The following is a 17845-nucleotide window of genomic DNA, read 5'->3' as shown; positions in this document are numbered from 1 at the left end:
ATATACACATGCATGTATATATCTATGTATATATGTATTTGATTCATTTGTATTCTTGTCGTTTTATTTATTACCTTATTTATTTTATTTGTTTGTTTGTTTCATTCTTTTTGGTCCAGATTACCATGATAATAATAACTTGGCAATGTATTTAGCGAATCTGGTGTCTTTACAAAGATCATTCTACTAAGATCACTTCCTAAGAGTGTCTTTTCCATGACATTTTCATAAATAGAACATGAAATATCTTCACTATCTGTTAAGAAAGGACTATCGGTTTCATAAAAATCTTCAACAACATTCTTATTCGTTTCAAGTAGAGACATCGTTGAATAAAACCTTTTATATTTATACTTTTCAGTTAAATAATCTATATTATAACTTATTGTCAAACAAATATATTCTTTCAACCCATTAAATTTTTGTCTTTTTACAACAACGTGATAAACTCTAAAGAAGGCTAATACGGCTATCCAAAATTTAGTGATAAATATTAACCAAATTAAAAAGGACAATAGCATAAAACTTAATATCATTGCCTCTTCATGGTTATTCCTAACAATCCATTTTACTTTATTCCATATTCCAATCAATGATTGAAAATCTTTCAAGTTCTTATTCTTCTCATTCTTGGTCAACAAGACACTCCACAGAGTTAATCCATTTATAATTTGTCTTGGTGTATCAACAAGTAGTAATTTTGAACAATTCTTCAATTCAAAATACGTTAAAAATGTTAGTTTTTGTTGAAACCCACTTGGGGTAATTTTATCAAACAAACAGAACATAGCATAACTGCGAAGTGAGAAAATATTTCTTGACCAGTTGTTAATAAAACACAACGAGATTATTCTAGTTTTGTATATTTGATATCCATTCACTGTGTCAATGACAACTAAGAAAAGAGAAATTAAAATACAGACACTAAATAACCATTTTGTTATAATAAATGAGACATATGGTTCTACACAGTTATTTGACCATATGTTAAATGCCAATAATTTGATACAGGTGTAAATATCAGAGATGATCATTATTGATTTCAATATTGTTAATCCCCAAATAAAAATGAGATATTGAAATCTTTTTTTATACTTTTTTTTTGCATACAAGGATAAATCTAAATCATCAAATTTGTAAAGACTCTGTGAGTGATTCCAACCTTCTGTATCACAGTTAAAAAACAATAATTTGAATATATCTTTTAAATGCCCCATCACTTTCTCTGCCATTGAGTTAATATGATTTTCACTAGGTAAAATAGTTTAATGAACTCATTAGAGAGTAACATAGAAATCGCACACCTTTATATAACATAGCAAAAAAAAAAAATTAAAATAAAAAAAATCAATCACGAGTAGAAATAACATGCTCTCCAGCATTTACTAACTAACTTATAATAAATTTTTGTTTAAAAGTTTATACCTTATATTTCCATCATTTCAATTTTAATATTTTTTGAAACAAAAATGAAGCAAGGAATAATATGTAATATTCATAATAATTAACAAAAAATTAGTTTATAATGGTATTCCACTATTAGCCCTCATTTATAGCATGTAGGCATTTATTTACATAAATACAATTTGAATGGATGAATATTCAAAAGGTCTACCTTTATTTTATATGAAATGTAAGAAGGTCGTTTTAAGAATATGCTTTTTTGAAAGACTGTCTTAACAAGTTTTTTTGGCATTTGTGTCATCTCATCTTGCAAAAAAGAAAAAAATTAAGACGAAAAATGAAAATAAGCGAAATATCTACTAACTAGCTCTTAAAAGTGAGTATGTAGCAGATTAAGATGTAAACATATTTTTTTGTTAACAATACACAGTAAACGTGGGTATGCTATGATAAAGAGGATAAAGAAGATATTTTTAATACTCAGTAGACCTTATTAGAGTAGTGTTAACAACATATATACCTAAATAATAATGATTGACCAGTCTAATATTAAAAATATCGTAAAAAAATTGGACAATTCATTTATTCAAGATAATCCAGACTTTATAACAGCTTGTAATAATGTGAAATGGAACGATATTAATACATTAAATTTAGTTTTACAGGATATTGATAAACTTATACAAAAATATCCAACTCCAAATGATGATATAAAAGAGGTCTTAACAGAGATACCTCGCCTATTTGTTTCAAAATATCCATTTTTATTTGGTTATTGGAAAAAAATGACAGCTATCGAATATCAGCTATATGGATTAGAGCGATCAGTCAACATTCTTGCTACATCTGTCAGTAAATTCCCACAATGTTTAGAATTATGGTGTGATTATTTAAAAGTCTTAATAGCTAATTATCCAAATGATACAGAAAAAATACGATCTTCATTTCAAAAAGCTAAACAACTGGTTGGTTGGCAATTCTATGCCCATGTGTTTTGGGATTTATATATCACTTTTGAACATAAGCAAGGGACTGATTTAAAACCAATATATGAAGAGATTATACAAATACCTTTACACCAATACGCAAAATATGTGAAACCTTATAAACAGTTGTTAAAGGATGTAAAAGATATTAAAATTTTACAGTCAAAAGTTAAAAGTAATCAGGTTATAGTAGGTGAAATATGGAGATATGAAAGTAAGATAAAGCAAAATTTTTTTAATTTGACTCCATTAGCTGAAGACGAGGTTAATAATTGGGATCAATATACAACTTTTGTTACACAATCTAATAAAACACCTCGATTGATACAGTCAATCTTTGAAAGATGTTTAATACCCTGTTGTTTTATTGAACGTCTTTGGATTAAATATATTAATTGGTTTAAAGGTCATAATTCAAAGCGTGATATCGTTGATTTATACAAATTTGGAATAAATTTATTACCAATGGATAAGAGAGAACTTAGATTCAATTTTTTACGTTATTTAAAAATTGAGATACAAAATAATAAAGAAAAAGATTCCTTTTTATTTAATACTTTTTCAGATCTTTCATCGAATTTAATGTTCTATTATTGTAATGAAACATCCACTAGTTGTTATATCCTATCAGAATATTTACCGATCTTAAAGTGTTCCCAATTCCAATCAAAACTATCAGACTCTTCCAAATTTATACTAAGCAAACAGACAGACTATGTTAAATATTTAGATACTGCTATAACAAATTTTATAGCCTCAAAATCTCCAAGTAATACTTTAGAGCATTTATTGTGTGAAGGGAATTTAGCTATTATTGTAGTCGAATTAATTAAAATGACATGGCTTGTAGTTAAAAATAATGTTCAGACAAGAAAATATTTTAATTTTTTCAGTAAGATGCCATCTATTAAAAATTCTGTTCCATTTTGGCTAACTTATTATAAGTTCGAAAAAGCTAATAAAAATTTTGTTAGACTTAATAAATTCATAAATGATTTAGATACTGAAATATATCTCCCAATTGATGTTACTAATGATATTTTAGAAGACTACCGGACTTTTTATCTGTTAAATTCAAATGCAATCGATTTTAGACAGCATGAGGATAAAAATGATAAAGTTCAATATGTTGACTCATTGTTTTACTCTCAGTTTAAAATTAATAAACCTAAATGGACACCAGGTAGATTGAAGAAAGTATTTTCAAATGAATGGTATAGATCCTCGGAATATAAAGAGAATGGGCACCCTGGTATATTAATTGATAGACCCCAAATTAAAAATACATTAATTGAATATCCATCCAAGATTTTAAAGAATCAAGTTCCAGGTATTCCGACTTTTAGAAATTTAGAGAGGATAAACCAACCACCGAAATATAAAGATTATTATACAGAAGAGTATGCATCGATCCAAAACAGCAAAAATTAATTGTAAGAATATGCATATTTTATGATATACTATATGTATCTAATATATAGTGTAATTAATATTAATAATAGCATTTCAATATTGTTCATTCTATTTGATGATAATTTCTCATATTCTATATGCGTAGAAAAATTCTTAGAAGTGTTCAGGCATTTTCACTCTCAAATTACAGTTGTACTTCTGTTCCAAATTCCTGTTCAAATTTCTCTTCAAACTTAACAATATTGTTCTTATCTGTACTAGCTTGACCTAAATCAAAAAACGGATTTGACTTAACTCTCATATATATCTTCTTAATCTTCTCAAACACAAATATTATTAAAGAGTCATTTTCATTTTCAAAGTTGTCCGATGCATTAAAACCAACTATAATTTTTAATCCAGATGGTTTCATCCACATTCCAAATACTGTAACATTCTCAACTTCAAATAGCATTCGTATTGGTGAATTACCATTTTTATAATTTATTGATATTTGATCCCATTGAAACAAACTACTTTCAAAAAAATCTAAGGATATATTAGAAAACGTGTTATATTTTAGAATTTTATTAACATCCTTAGCTTCATAAGACATGACATGGATTAATATAGGTGTGTTTGTCTCATCTATTAAAGAGATAAAAAGTGGTTTGAGGTTTCCCATTTTATTGCTTCTTTTGATATCTTTTTTGTTATCTTTTTAAGTATTAAGTCAACTGCGAAGTTGGTTTGTTCAAGTCTTTACTGTAGTATTAAATTAGTTTAACAGAAACATTAATTATCAAACAATCCCACAACCACTATTGTTACACATATATACTTATGTAGTTTTGTTGGGATATTGTGGTATATAGATTTGTATTGTATTTTTTTTTTGAGTTGTTATTTTACATCATTTTGTTTTTACATAATTTTCTGGTATGTGATTTATTTAATTAACTCTAATTGCATCAAAGTATCAAAAGAACAACAAAAGTACATAATTAAAATATATAATTCTCTATGTAGCTGAAAATTGAGTGTATAAGAACAATATATATTAATAATTTTTAAGTAATATAAACACCATAATAACTAAATTAGTAAATGACACCAGAAGCAAATGAAGAGAAAAAATATAACTAATTTAATAATGTTCACAACTTCTCAATTTTAGAGACATTATTAACAAGAGCAATACTGTCGGCAGCAGTTCTACCAAATACAACACACTCTAACAAACTTGAACCACCCAATCTGTTGGCCCCATGGACACCACCAGACACTTCGCCAGCAGCGTATAAACCCTTAGCTAAAACATTTCCATTTTTACCAACAACTTCAGCCTTTGTATTTATTCTAGCACCACCCATGGTGAAATGCACCACTGGAGTTATTTCACCAATAAATATATTAGTGTCCTTAGAAATATTTTCACCAAAATTCTTAACTACTAAAGAACGACCAAAATCATCTTTCTCGTTAGTAATGTATCTATTTATGTCAGCGACTAATTCATCAGCTGTGATTGGGAATTTATATTGTTCAACAGCCTCCTCAATAGTAACCTTTTTGATAAGTTGTTTCCACATATAGAAGTCTATGTTATTCTTTAGTACTTCATAGATACCTTCGCCAAGAACCAAAAATGCAGTGTTATTCTCCCTTGGGCATTCTGTTTGGATAGAGGCAGTTACGACATCTCTCGTTGCTAATTCATTGACAAATCTTTTACCAGTAGCCGGGTTTAATAAAATACCACCTAATCCTCTTAAAGCTTCAGCAGCTAAAAATTTATGACCAGCATTGCGGTCATTTGGATCAATAAACCCAGTTGGGTGCACTTGAACTTGGTCCATATCGATCAATTCAGCACCTAACTTTTCAAGAATTCTTTGACCGTCACCGGTTGTTTGGGCACCATTAGTGGTAGGTAAACCAACGGTCTCTGGTGCATACTTAGCTAACATTTCTTTGGAGAAGGAAAATCCACCAGAGCAAAAGATTACATTTCTGGTTTTAAGGATATGATGGTTGTCTTCTTCATCCACATATTCAACACCTTCCACCTCATTTTGGTCATTTAATTTAACATCGACTACTTTACTACTTAATTGAATCTTTACTAAATCTGGTTTTTCCTCAGCAAGGGTCTTTAAATTACCAGATAATTTAGATACAATTTCAAATCCAGGTGGTAACTTGCCTGAGGATCTATGTGTTCTTGCTACTGAATGACCACCTAATTGAGCCAAAAGATCTAATTTGATATCAAAATCCTTTTGTAACCATTCAATAGCTAAGTGCGAGTCTTGAGCCAACTTTTCCATCAATGCCTCAGAACCCCTTTCTTTGGCTGATTTTTTGGTATCATTGAAGAATAATTCAGGAGTATCTTGAACTTTTAATTGTTCTTGGGTAGCAGTATGAGCACCATTGATACCAGAAGAAGCTTTTATAGAATTACCACCCATTGAAGAGTTTTTATCAAGAATGAAAACAGGAATCTCATAATCTCTGACTAATTGATTAGCAGCAGATAAACCGGCTAAACCAGAGCCAATAATGGCAACAGGATCAGACATAGTATTTTGTTGGTATATCTAGTTCAATTTTAAGAGTATACAAGATAGAAGTTACTAAATAGTGAATCAGGTTAGTACCAAAGAACTAATTCGCTTATGAATGTACATGTATATATATAATTGCTCTTGTTACTAAACGCTCGACAGTAACAGAGAAGTGAAACTTTAAAACATAACAAACGAAGCAAGAAAAAGAAACGGGAAAAAATATATGGCCCCGCACCCGTTGCCACGGCAACAAAGTGCAACCACGCACAATAATAAAAAATCATGACTAATACGTTCAACAAACCAATTAATATTTTCTATCAGCCATTTCTATTAACTATATACGTTGTGAGCAAGAGAGGAGATACATCTCACTCGATTCAATAATATATATATGTATATATATAACTATATAATGATCATGAATACTTAAAAGAGAAAATGTAAAGAGGAAATAATAATTTCCCTCACCTATTCTTTTTTTCATCTTGCTTCCTCTTTAATAAAAAATGGGGTATAGTCTATCATGCCACAAAAAAATCAAACATATCGGTCGATCAAGACACTAAAGGAAGAAGAGAGTTGAGTTAAAAATTATATGAGTCTACCTTGCAAACTGGAATTTCTCAAGATCTCTTCCCTGGCTGATCACCTTCGTCCCTCCTTAATAGGGTGATGAGTAAATCATGTATCTATGCATTTCGTAAATACACACGTTTACCCCCCATTGATTCTCAAACGTATTTGATAAACCAGCAAATAATAATCAAATGTGTTGCAGTAAACAAATGAAGAAATAATGCAAAAGAACAACATTAAAATTAGCATTAAAAAAAATTAAAATGAGACAAAATAAAAAAAAAATAGAATTAATAACCCGTTTGAAAAGTAAAGAAAGTTTTAATTAAAGAATATCGACAATGCCACTAATATATTTAAACAGATGGTAACAAAGACATTAATGATAGGGAAATACAAAATTTAATCTATCAAAAAGGAAGAGACTTGACTCAATATTTGTATTTCTTAACTTCTTGAATGACGTTCCCATGAACATCAATTTCGGTAGAAGCAGATCTGTACACTTGAGTTGGACCATTTTGATCACATGGATGTAACTTAGCGTATTCATTAGCTTCAAAGATGGCTTGCTTGACTCTTTCTAAAGTGTCATCACTAACTTGGTAGTGGAAAGAAATTCTACCACCCATTAACTTAACGTTATATTTTAAACCTTTCTTGACTAAAACATCTGGATCCATTTTTGCCTTTCTTAAATCAATAAAGACAAAGTTGGTGTCAGCTGGAGATTCCAATGGAACACCAATTTCGTTACAGTACTTAGCTAAGTTGTGTGCTAGAGCATGAGATCTTAATAATCTGTCCTTCCAGTTGTCTTCAATAGCAACCATAGCCATTCTTGCCATCATACCAGATTGTCTAACACCACCACCTTGTTGTTTTCTGAAGTGGTTGGCCTTCTTGATGAATTTCAAGGAACCGACCAAGATAGAACCCATTGGGGCACCAATAGACTTAGATAAACAAATGGAGATGGAGTCGAAGATTTCACCGTATTGCTTCATTGGAACACCGGCTTGAACAGAGGCATTCCAGATTCTGGCACCATCACAGTGTAATTTCAAACCGTTTTCCATACACCATGCCTTTATTCTAATCAATTCATCTAATGGATAGACAATACCATGCAAGGTATTTTCTAAGGAGATAACTTTAGTTGGGGCACCATGGATATCACCGTCATCTGGGATATAGCGAGCTTTAATATCTTCCAAAGTTAAATAATCACCATTGGCTGGGATAACTGGAACAACCATGGCCTGGGATAAAATTGCTAGACCAGCGGCTTCATGAGTGTAGATATGAGCTCTGTAATCACACAAGATAGAATATGGAGGTTGATATAAATGAGTTCTCAAAGCGATTTGGTTTGATAGAGTACCAGAAACACAGAATAAACCTGCTTCTTTACCGGCTAGTTTTGCCACGTATTGTTCTAATTTAGCAGTATCTACATCTTCACCGTAGACGGCATCACCAATGGAAGCAGTTAAGGCAGCTTGTACCATTTGTGGTGTTGGAGTGGTGAAGGTATCAGAACGCAAATCATTTGCAGCAGAGATATATTCTGGTGGTAATTCCATGTCGGTCATTTGTCCTATGTTAATGTTATTAGAGTTGTGATTTGTGATTATTACTTGACTTGATTCACTATGGGGAGATATATATGTATAGATATAGATATATATTCCAAAACAACTTCAAAATGAGCGTTATATCTTTGAGCAAAGCCAAAGTACGCGTAGCAAGACAAGAATGAAGAGCACAGGAGTTAGCAAGAAATTCCTTCGTTCAAAATTTTTATACACGTTTTATACTTTATATATTTCTTTTTCCTATCTCATCACGCTCTTAACAGTATGTTTTTTTTTTTTCCAAGTTTATGAATTTTTCTTAGGTGAAATTCTCATTTTTTAGTAATAGAATTGAATCATTTTGTTTTACTAATATTTTCTTGTTGTGCTTTTTCTTTTTTTTTTTTTAATTTTTTCTTTTCTTTCTTCTTTGTTCTTTTTGAATTTCAATACGTCTTTTGTTTATTTTGTTTATTTTGTCATTTCTTTTGTCGATTACTTTTTTTTTTTTGTCTTTTTTTTATGTTCTTTTCATCGCTGGAATGCCCTCTGAAAAAAAAAAAAAATAATAAGGCAAAACAAGCATTAAAAATTGGGGAAAAAATGAAAATTTTCTCGAGCACAAAAAAAAAAAGCGGGAAAAATCTAGGCGGAATAATAAGAAAGCTTTCCTTTAAAAAAAAAGGAAAGATGAGTAATTCCTTTGGTTAATTTAATATTTTCCCATTAAACCCTAAGTTTTTATAAGTAAGGACGGGACCGATTAGTTGTCAACCCTATTTTCAGGAGATATAAATCCATTGTCGTAAGTATGATTCCGATTTGGAAAAAAAAAGGTGCATACCTGGCAATAAAAGGTAGTTAAGACTTACTGTTGAAAGTATGGTGTTTAAATTAGTAAAGGAGATACATCTCTACTGCAAAACTTTTGTCTACCCTAATCTGGGCTCACGTTTTACCTTGTAAATGTCTCCAAAAATGTGAAGGTTTTGAATATTTAAAGCAATTAAACTCTCACCTTAGGCTCTTAACAATTTAGGAAATTGCCGGCTTGTTCCCGTAAAAACAAAGAGAAAAATGCTACAAATAAAATAATGCAGCAATATAACAATACCGTAATTCACGGCAACTTCCGAAAAAAGTAATGGTGCCGTTCTATCTCAGGAAGCTTCCATAAAAAGAAATAGGGCGACACCCCTAAATTTGTACGATCACTTATTTTTTTTTTTCTTGTTTTCTTCTTATGTGCATAGTTTCTTTCGTTATGAAATAAACTGTTAAGTTTAAAAAAGACAAAAAAATTCTGTAAATTTTCTCTCACATAAATGGTAGTGTGTTAGGTCTTCTTTTTTTTTCGTTTTTTGTTTTTGTTTGCTAAGCTTCCTTTCTATCAACTGCTCACTCAGTTGAAGAGCAGTAAATTCCTCCTTGAGAAGTATGGCCGATTACTAATAATGTTTAAATCAAAACTGATATACCTTGTTTACGAATCTAGTATCCAGTAAGCAATCTTGTGTTTTTTTGGAGACGAAAACTATACATTTTGTATTAAACACATCTACACTACTAAAAAAAGAAGTGAATATCAATGATTATTTAGAATCATATTACCGTATATATTATGTCATAATGGCCAAAACGTCTCGCGAATTGAAATTTTTCTGACCTCCTAGTTGGCAACATATGTGTCCCTAATATTCTGCGAAACTTTCAAAACTACCATCATGTTTCTCATTGAAAGAGGCTTCTTCATTTTTCATACATCTTTGGTTTTGATTTTTTTTTGTTTCGTTTTCTTGTAAACTACTAATATTCAGCTCTATCTGTTTTTTTTTCTTTTCTTTTCTTTTCTTTTATTTTATTTTATTTTTTAATTACTAGAGGAAAAGGAAACACATGTACAAAGGTAAGATTGTCTTAAAAAAAGAAATAAAGAGAAAAAAACATTATTGATGCAGACTCTTCTATCATAACCTGTGTACTTGGCTTAGCATAACTTGTGATGAATAAACATATTTTTATAACTTGATGTTGTAGAAAATTAAAACTACTGATCGTTAGAAGAAGACGTTTTAAGAGGCGAAGAAAGGAATACAAATAAAAAAAATGTCGAGTGAGGCAAGATTAGAGTATTTAAGATCTATTGCCACAGCAAATGTAATTGATTCACCATCTCCATACAAATCCCAGAAACATCAAATTAAAAAAAAAGTAAATAGAAGGAATAAAGCCGCAAGACAATTAATATCAGATGAACAGAAAAGAATCAATGGTTTGCTAGAAGCTTCTGTTTCGGAAGAAAATACGCAGGAAACTTGCAAGAGATTAGTACCAAAAGTAACATACTTCAATATAAATGCACCACCATCTATGAAACCACCTAAAAAATACTGTGATATAACAGGGTTGAATGGACCATATACATCACCAACAAATAACATCAGATATCATAATTCTGAAATCTATCAATTGATTGTAAAACCAATGGCGCCAGGTACAGACCAAGAGTACTTAAAATTAAGAGGTGCTAACTTTGTATTAAAGTAAATTTAAAAGAATATTAAAAGGTGCGAAAATGGAAATGGTTATAACTAACTCCTCTTTTATACTCAATCACTCTAATATATATATATATATGTGTGTGTGTGTGTATGTAACTATTATGCATTAACTTGTCTTTGGAAAGTAATATTGTAGCTCATGTTGGTTCAACAAGTTTCAAAAATATGATAATAAAATAAATAGGGTTAATACGTGTAATAGAGTAAACTAAGACTACGTAAAGGCTAAATTCTATTTGATTAAATAACTAGTAAATTCGGAAATTTTGTAATTTGAAGTCTGTTGCGTTTTGATTTTCACTAAAAGAGAAAATGAAAAAGAAAAAAAAATTAAAAATTAAAAAACAAAAATTCTCAAAAAGAAAGTGAGAAATCACTGGCAGTCATTTGCAATTGATGCTTGATTAAGATTTGTACATCTTATATATCTATCACTCTTTCTATATATATATATATGAAGTACATCTACAAAAATATTAGTCATAAGCCTGTAATCAATTGAATTGACTATTTTTTACAACTTTTGTTGTGCAACTACATATAATTAACTGGAAAAAAAGAGGTAAAGAAAACGAAAAAGGCAAGACAATACGTCAGATAATCAGGAAATTTCAGCATTTTTTGTAAGATTGCTGTAATACATTATGTTACAAGGTCTGGTTGTTTTAGCAGCCTTGTTATGGTTATTTTCCAGATTATATAATTTTCTGAAAATTCCAGTAGAAAATATCGTTCAAGATTTAAATATTAAAACTCCACCAGCTACTAAAGTTTCAATAGATAAAATATCAACAAATTCGATTACAATCCATTGGGAGAATGAGCCTTTACTTAACCAAGATTTAGATCAAGATGTTAAAAGGGATTTCATTACTCATTACATTGTTTATGTCAATAGTTTACAATTAGGTGTTTTCCCTAACCGCTCACAATCCTTATATACATGTTGTTCTTTAACAAATTTAAATCCATCTACCCAATACCAATTGGATTTTATTACAGTTAATAATATGGGCTTTATAAGTAGATTACCTTCCATCTTTATTATGACTAAATCTGAAAAAGTTTCTGATGGTCATATTTCTGATAATAAGGATGTTGAGATTATTAAAAATAGAAAATGGAGAAAAAATACCGTTTCATCATCAACCTTCACTAATATTTTAGTTCCAAGGGATAGTAATAATGATGATAAGGATTTAGATAATGACACAGTAATGAATTCTATGGACAGTATGAATCTTGTGTCTAATATACAGGATGATTTGACACCATCATATGCAAATTTAACAAGCTTAAAGGATTTAGAAACTTATTCGATTGGGGATTTAAAGAAGATTTTAATATGTGCTCAAGAAGATTTGCATGAGGTGTTGAATCAAAGAACTTCTTATTTGCAAGAGTTCAAAGAATCCAAAGAAGAATTACTCTTAGAATTAGATAATTTAAAAAGTCATTGGTCACATGAATTGGATTTTAGAAAATCTTTGAAATCAAATATTAAATCGCTAGAAAATAACAAACTGTTAGGTGATATGAAAGCTGAAAAATTAAATCAGAAAATTGTTAAATCAAGAGAAAAATTATCAAGAATGAAATCAGATATTGTTAAATGGGAAGAAATCGAGCAAAATAATCTTAACACTGATAACCTTCAAATTAAATATAATATAGTGAATGAGAAATTGAATAAGGCAATTAAAAATTTGGAGACTAAAATTGTAGATATGCAATCTGAAGTAGATAAGCTAGATAAGATGAATAAAGAATTGAATATTTTAAAAAAATCCTCGTCCTCTACAAATCTGTCATCTTTAAAAAACAATGCTTTAGTAGCTAACGATAATAGTAATAACATAGGTAATGATTCATCAAAATATCAACCTGTGAATAATTCAGATGAAACAATTAAAATTTTGAACATGATTAAAAAAATTAACATGTGTGTTTCAAAAGATACAGGAATATTATCACCACAAGGGGAAGAGTATTTGTCTACACTTAATGAAGATAATCAATTAGTGAGACTGATAAAAGAACAATTAGATATTGACCTACAAAATTATGAATATTGGATGAAAATAAAACAAGAGTTAGTACATAAAATTAACTTTCTAGAAGAAAAATATAACGAAATGAATGTGCAAAATAAACAGTTAAGGGCTAGGTTATTGACTCAACCCTATCAAAGTGAATTAAGTGATAGTCAAAATCTTCGACAGCAAATTAATTTTATGCCGCCAGAGTTAACACACTTTAATTCTGGTCAACAACTATCTAACACCGATTCTAACTCTTTCATAAATCTATCTACTTCAAATTCAAACCCAGGTAATGCAACTGCCCAGTTACAAAATACACAAACTTCATTACATCAGCAAAATGCACACCATATCACATCGTCAATATCAAGGCAAGGGTCTTTACTTCAAAGTCAAAATACTCCACAAAGTTTAAGAAAGGATGAAATTCACAATCCTTTATCAACTTTTCCTATTAGCATTCCAACAACCACTACTACTACGACTACAGCAATGGCAAATATTACTGCTAGTGCTCATAATCAATTAAGTCTTCAGCAAAATTACTCAACGTGGTCAATTCCAAATGTAAGTTCCACTACTAGTGCTAATACGGATTCTTGTAAAGAAAAACTTCATAATCATATAACTCAACATGAGGAAGATGGTTTAGATCAGTCTTTTGATTATGATAATGCAAATCATTTTATTACTGGTTTACAAGATATGATATATAATGAAAATGATTATCCAGACGAAGTTAGTAATTATTCAAAGGGTTTCACAACAGACCAATTAGATAATTATTGGACATCTCAAAAGAATTTAAATATTAATTCATCGGCTGCAAATTCCATGAAAATTCATACGGTATCTGATAAAAAACTAGATTCACTTACAAATCCAGAAAATAATATTCAAACTCCAATTACATCACATACTCGTGAATTTGCAACCCCATTGTCTAAATCTCCATTTATGATTGCGCCTGGACAGCCCTCACAAAGTTTATTGGCTGGGACATTAAATGAACAAGTGAACATATCACCTTTTGCCAGTGATTCACTTTCATTGAGACTCTCTGAATCTGCAGGTTTTTATAGGCCACCTACGAGTTCTATGGGGCCGCAGACTGCATCTAATAATCTAACTTCATTATTCAGTAATAATAATAGTAATAATGCATTTTCTCAATCTTTAACACCACGTAATTCAAATCTTTTGTCATCCACACCACAAAATATTCAATTCTCTAATGAGCCATTATCTGTTTCCAATGGTTATCATCAGAATATAGTCTTTGGAACACATCCTTCACAACAAACACCCAATACAACCGTTCACGTTAATGATCTGCCAGTAGCTGGGAAAACCAATAATTTGGAAGAAAAATTGAAATCCCCATCTACAGGACTTTTCCATTCCCCATCATTTAATTTTTTGTGGCATCACAATTCACCAACAAAAAACGTAGATCCTGATGAGCCTACAGGACTTAATAATAATGAGAAAGGAATACCAGTAACTGATGAGCATACGTCCCCTAGACATAAAAGGAATAAAAGTGACAGTAGTAACATTTCAATATGGACTAATAGATTATCATTAAAGAGTAAAGTTATCAGTACATCATCACAAGAAAGTCCTATAAACAATAAATCAGAACATAGAGATTCCAGTGGTAATAAAAATGAAGCTACTAATCAATCTAATTCATCATCTACTGGATCAGGACGTAAGATGTCAAGGCTTTTATCTAGACCTACGATGAATGATATCTTTAAGCTTCGTACTCATGATAATCATTCATGATTGTTAACTTCATAATTGTTAATACAATAAGATTGGTGTAAATATAAATGTATAGACTACTGAAATTATTTATAATTTTTTAAATAAATTAGAGCATAATACATTTGAAAAAATAAATTGATTTTTTCTACGGTTTACCAATTATTTATTGTAACAAACGTTTGAAGATACTTCTGAAATATTTTTTTATAACAAAAGAAATACTTCATAATATGTTTTTGCAGTGATAAAATTGTCAATGGCAGAGTGCACCCCTCACTGTTCATATCCTATATATTTATTTACGCCATAAGAAATATTAAATTGTCTTTATTTTTTCCTTTTCCATATTATCAGATTACATATAATAATTCATGTAATTAGTATATAATATACTGTCTTTGGTAATTAAATAGAGTATTTTTTTAAGACGCGCTTCTGAATAATTAAATTTTATATTTATATTTTTATGTATTTACGTTATGCAAAAAAAAGAACAAAAATAAAAAAATATTTTTAAAGAAAAAATAGTTTAAATAAAAGAAATTAAGAGATGATATTCAGTATACCAAAATTTAATTTAACATACATACAACTAGTTATTGTTTGAAGTTGTGTAACTTCTTGTCTTTGTTTTTGTTATTTTCAAGTAAATGTTTCATAATTTTGTTTATACCACCATCCATCAACTAAAGTAAGCAAACATGCCACGGTTATTTAGTAACTATCGTTTTATAATAGGTGCTGTTGGTGCCATTATGTTATTCTTATTGATAAGGGTATCAAATGTTGGTCAGTCGAATCTTGATATTGCAAGAAACGTAGCGTCTACTATTAACCGTCCGGCAAATCCACCAGATGTGGAAAGTGCACAAGTTTCTATCTTACCTATTCAGGATACACCGGGTTATATTGAGGATCCAAAGGCTGATTCGAAGAATCCAGAATTATCATCTGCTGTAAAACAACAAATTGAGAGCGCTGAATCATCTGTTTTTTCTAGTTCCAGCTCAAATATTGCATGTGATAAGGGGCATCAGTACGTGGTAATGATTGATGCTGGTTCTACTGGTTCTCGTGTTCATGTCTATGAATTTGATGTTTGTACACAACCACCTACTTTAATTAACGAAACTTTTGAAATGCTAAAACCAGGTCTATCATCATTTGACACGGATGCAATTGGTGCTGCAAGTTCCTTAGATCCATTGTTAAATATTGCCATGGATGTTGTTCCAAAGAATAAAAGATCATGTACACCAATAGCTGTCAAAGCTACAGCAGGTTTGAGATTGTTAGGTGAAGTTAAAAGTAACAAGATTTTACAAGCTGTAAAAGATCATTTAGAGAAGGATTATCCATTTGCAGTGGTTGATGGGGATGGTATATCTATTATGAGTGGTGAACAGGAAGGTGTCTATGCATGGATTACAACCAATTATTTACTAGGGAACATTGGAAGTGGTAAGAAATTGCCAACCAGTGCTGTGTTTGATCTTGGTGGTGGATCTACACAGATTGTTTTCGAACCAAGTTTCTCTCCAAATGAAAGAATGATTGAAGGTGAACACAAATATGAATTAAATTTTGGTGGATATGAATATGTATTGTATCAATTCTCTCATCTTGGTTATGGATTAATGGAAGGTAGAAATAAGATTAATTCTGTGCTTGTGGAGACTGCGATAAAGAACGGATTGATTAAGAAGAACGATTTTACTAACATTTACACACTTATAAGCCCATGTTTACCACCAAACATAACTGCACCAAAGGAGAAAGTGAAGTTGAATGACGGAACAATTTATACAGTAATCTTTGAAGGTCCCAAAGTGGCAGCTGGTGCACAATGTAGATATTTAGCAGATCGAATTTTGAATAAGGATGCAATGTGTACCCAACCACCATGTTCCTTTAATGGTGTGCATCAACCATCATTAGTTCATACGTTTAAAGAGACAAACGATTTGTATATCTTTTCATATTTCTATGACAGAACACATCCATTAGGCATGCCATTAAGTTTCACATTGGATGAATTGTATGATCTATCAAGAATGGTGTGTAACGGTGAAGAGACCTGGGAAAGTGTGTTCCAAAACATTAATGGATCATTAGAAGAATTAAAGAACGACCCACATTTTTGTCAAGATTTATCCTTCCAAGTATCATTATTACACACAGGTTATGACATTCCACTTCATAGAGAATTAAAAACCGCCAGAATGATTAACAATAATGAACTTGGTTGGTGTCTTGGTGCATCCTTACCCTTATTAGATGGAAATAACTGGAAATGTAAATTAACACAACTTTAAATTTGAAAGCAAAAATAAATGTGGAATAGGATCAAAGTGAATATTTCTCCATAGATGGAGATAGATCAATAATTTATGTGTGAATGGTCATGTATCTATAACCCTCTAAATGTCTTTTTATTATATACGTATGTATTATCTATATATATATATAATATGTATGTATGTACGTGTGTGTGTATACTATAACTAAAAAGGGAAACTTCGGCCGACTGTATACTTTTTTTCACTTTTTTCATTCGGGAAGAGCAATTTGTGAAAAATGGAAAAAAAAAAGAAAGAAAAAAAACTGTGGGATACTAAAACAGTGTATTAGTGGATGTATGGGTGTGATAATGTCTGGCTTTTAGTTTTTCTTTTCTTTTTTTTTTATTTTTCGTTTGTCGTTTTTTGTTTTTAATTTTTTTGGTTGTGCCATTTTTGGGTGACTGAAGAGTAACAAATTGTTACTGGGGGAGAGAGTGAATTGCTTAAAGGAGGAAGTGCATTTACAAAGAAAAAAACGAGTCACACGATGAGAATTTGCTCTTTTTTTGTCCAAGGTTATATTGCACCTTGTACTTCTGTATATATACATATATATAGATATATATATGTGCATGTGCTTCTATTTCTATGTGTGTGTGTAATCTGTAGTTCTTTG

General features: G+C 30.4%; 8 protein-coding genes across 8 annotated transcripts; 4 read left to right on the top strand and 4 right to left on the bottom strand.

The window, feature by feature from the left end:
• Positions 1-101: 101 nt before the first annotated feature.
• Positions 102-1232, bottom strand: PRM6 (pheromone-regulated K(+) transporter PRM6; the record flags this gene model as incomplete). The annotated part of the gene is made up of 1 exon (XM_064857656.1): positions 102-1232. One exon carries the CDS (start codon positions 1230-1232, stop codon positions 102-104), a length of 1131 nt encoding a protein of 376 aa, XP_064715494.1.
• A 702-nt stretch (positions 1233-1934) lies between these two features.
• Positions 1935-3821, top strand: PRP39 (Prp39p; the record flags this gene model as incomplete). The annotated part of the gene is made up of 1 exon (XM_064857655.1): positions 1935-3821. The coding sequence occupies one exon, from the start codon at positions 1935-1937 to the stop codon at positions 3819-3821; it is 1887 nt and encodes a 628-aa protein (XP_064715493.1).
• Positions 3822-3987: 166 nt separating this feature from the next.
• On the bottom strand, positions 3988-4467 carry TCA17 (Tca17p; the record flags this gene model as incomplete). The annotated part of the gene is made up of 1 exon (XM_064857654.1): positions 3988-4467. One exon carries the CDS (start codon positions 4465-4467, stop codon positions 3988-3990), a length of 480 nt encoding a protein of 159 aa, XP_064715492.1.
• A 472-nt stretch (positions 4468-4939) lies between these two features.
• Positions 4940-6367, bottom strand: FRD1 (fumarate reductase; the record flags this gene model as incomplete). Its single annotated transcript, XM_064857653.1, has 1 exon — positions 4940-6367. The coding sequence occupies one exon, from the start codon at positions 6365-6367 to the stop codon at positions 4940-4942; it is 1428 nt and encodes a 475-aa protein (XP_064715491.1).
• Positions 6368-7365: 998 nt separating this feature from the next.
• On the bottom strand, positions 7366-8529 carry GLY1 (threonine aldolase GLY1; the record flags this gene model as incomplete). The annotated part of the gene is made up of 1 exon (XM_064857652.1): positions 7366-8529. One exon carries the CDS (start codon positions 8527-8529, stop codon positions 7366-7368), a length of 1164 nt encoding a protein of 387 aa, XP_064715490.1.
• A 2088-nt stretch (positions 8530-10617) lies between these two features.
• Positions 10618-11058, top strand: IES6 (Ies6p; the record flags this gene model as incomplete). The annotated part of the gene is made up of 1 exon (XM_064857651.1): positions 10618-11058. One exon carries the CDS (start codon positions 10618-10620, stop codon positions 11056-11058), a length of 441 nt encoding a protein of 146 aa, XP_064715489.1.
• A 658-nt stretch (positions 11059-11716) lies between these two features.
• Positions 11717-14905, top strand: GTA1 (Gta1p; the record flags this gene model as incomplete). The annotated part of the gene is made up of 1 exon (XM_064857650.1): positions 11717-14905. The coding sequence occupies one exon, from the start codon at positions 11717-11719 to the stop codon at positions 14903-14905; it is 3189 nt and encodes a 1062-aa protein (XP_064715488.1).
• A 683-nt stretch (positions 14906-15588) lies between these two features.
• GDA1 (guanosine diphosphatase) lies at positions 15589-17202 on the top strand (the record flags this gene model as incomplete). The annotated part of the gene is made up of 1 exon (XM_064857649.1): positions 15589-17202. The coding sequence occupies one exon, from the start codon at positions 15589-15591 to the stop codon at positions 17200-17202; it is 1614 nt and encodes a 537-aa protein (XP_064715487.1).
• Positions 17203-17845: the final 643 nt, after the last annotated feature.

Source organism: Arxiozyma heterogenica (assembly GCF_036370985.1).
Source record: "Arxiozyma heterogenica strain weizmannii chromosome Unknown scaffold_15, whole genome shotgun sequence".
NCBI lineage: Eukaryota > Fungi > Ascomycota > Saccharomycetes > Saccharomycetales > Saccharomycetaceae > Arxiozyma > Arxiozyma heterogenica.
Note: the sequence above shows the minus strand (reverse complement) of the source record. Positions and strands in the feature narration are given on the sequence as shown.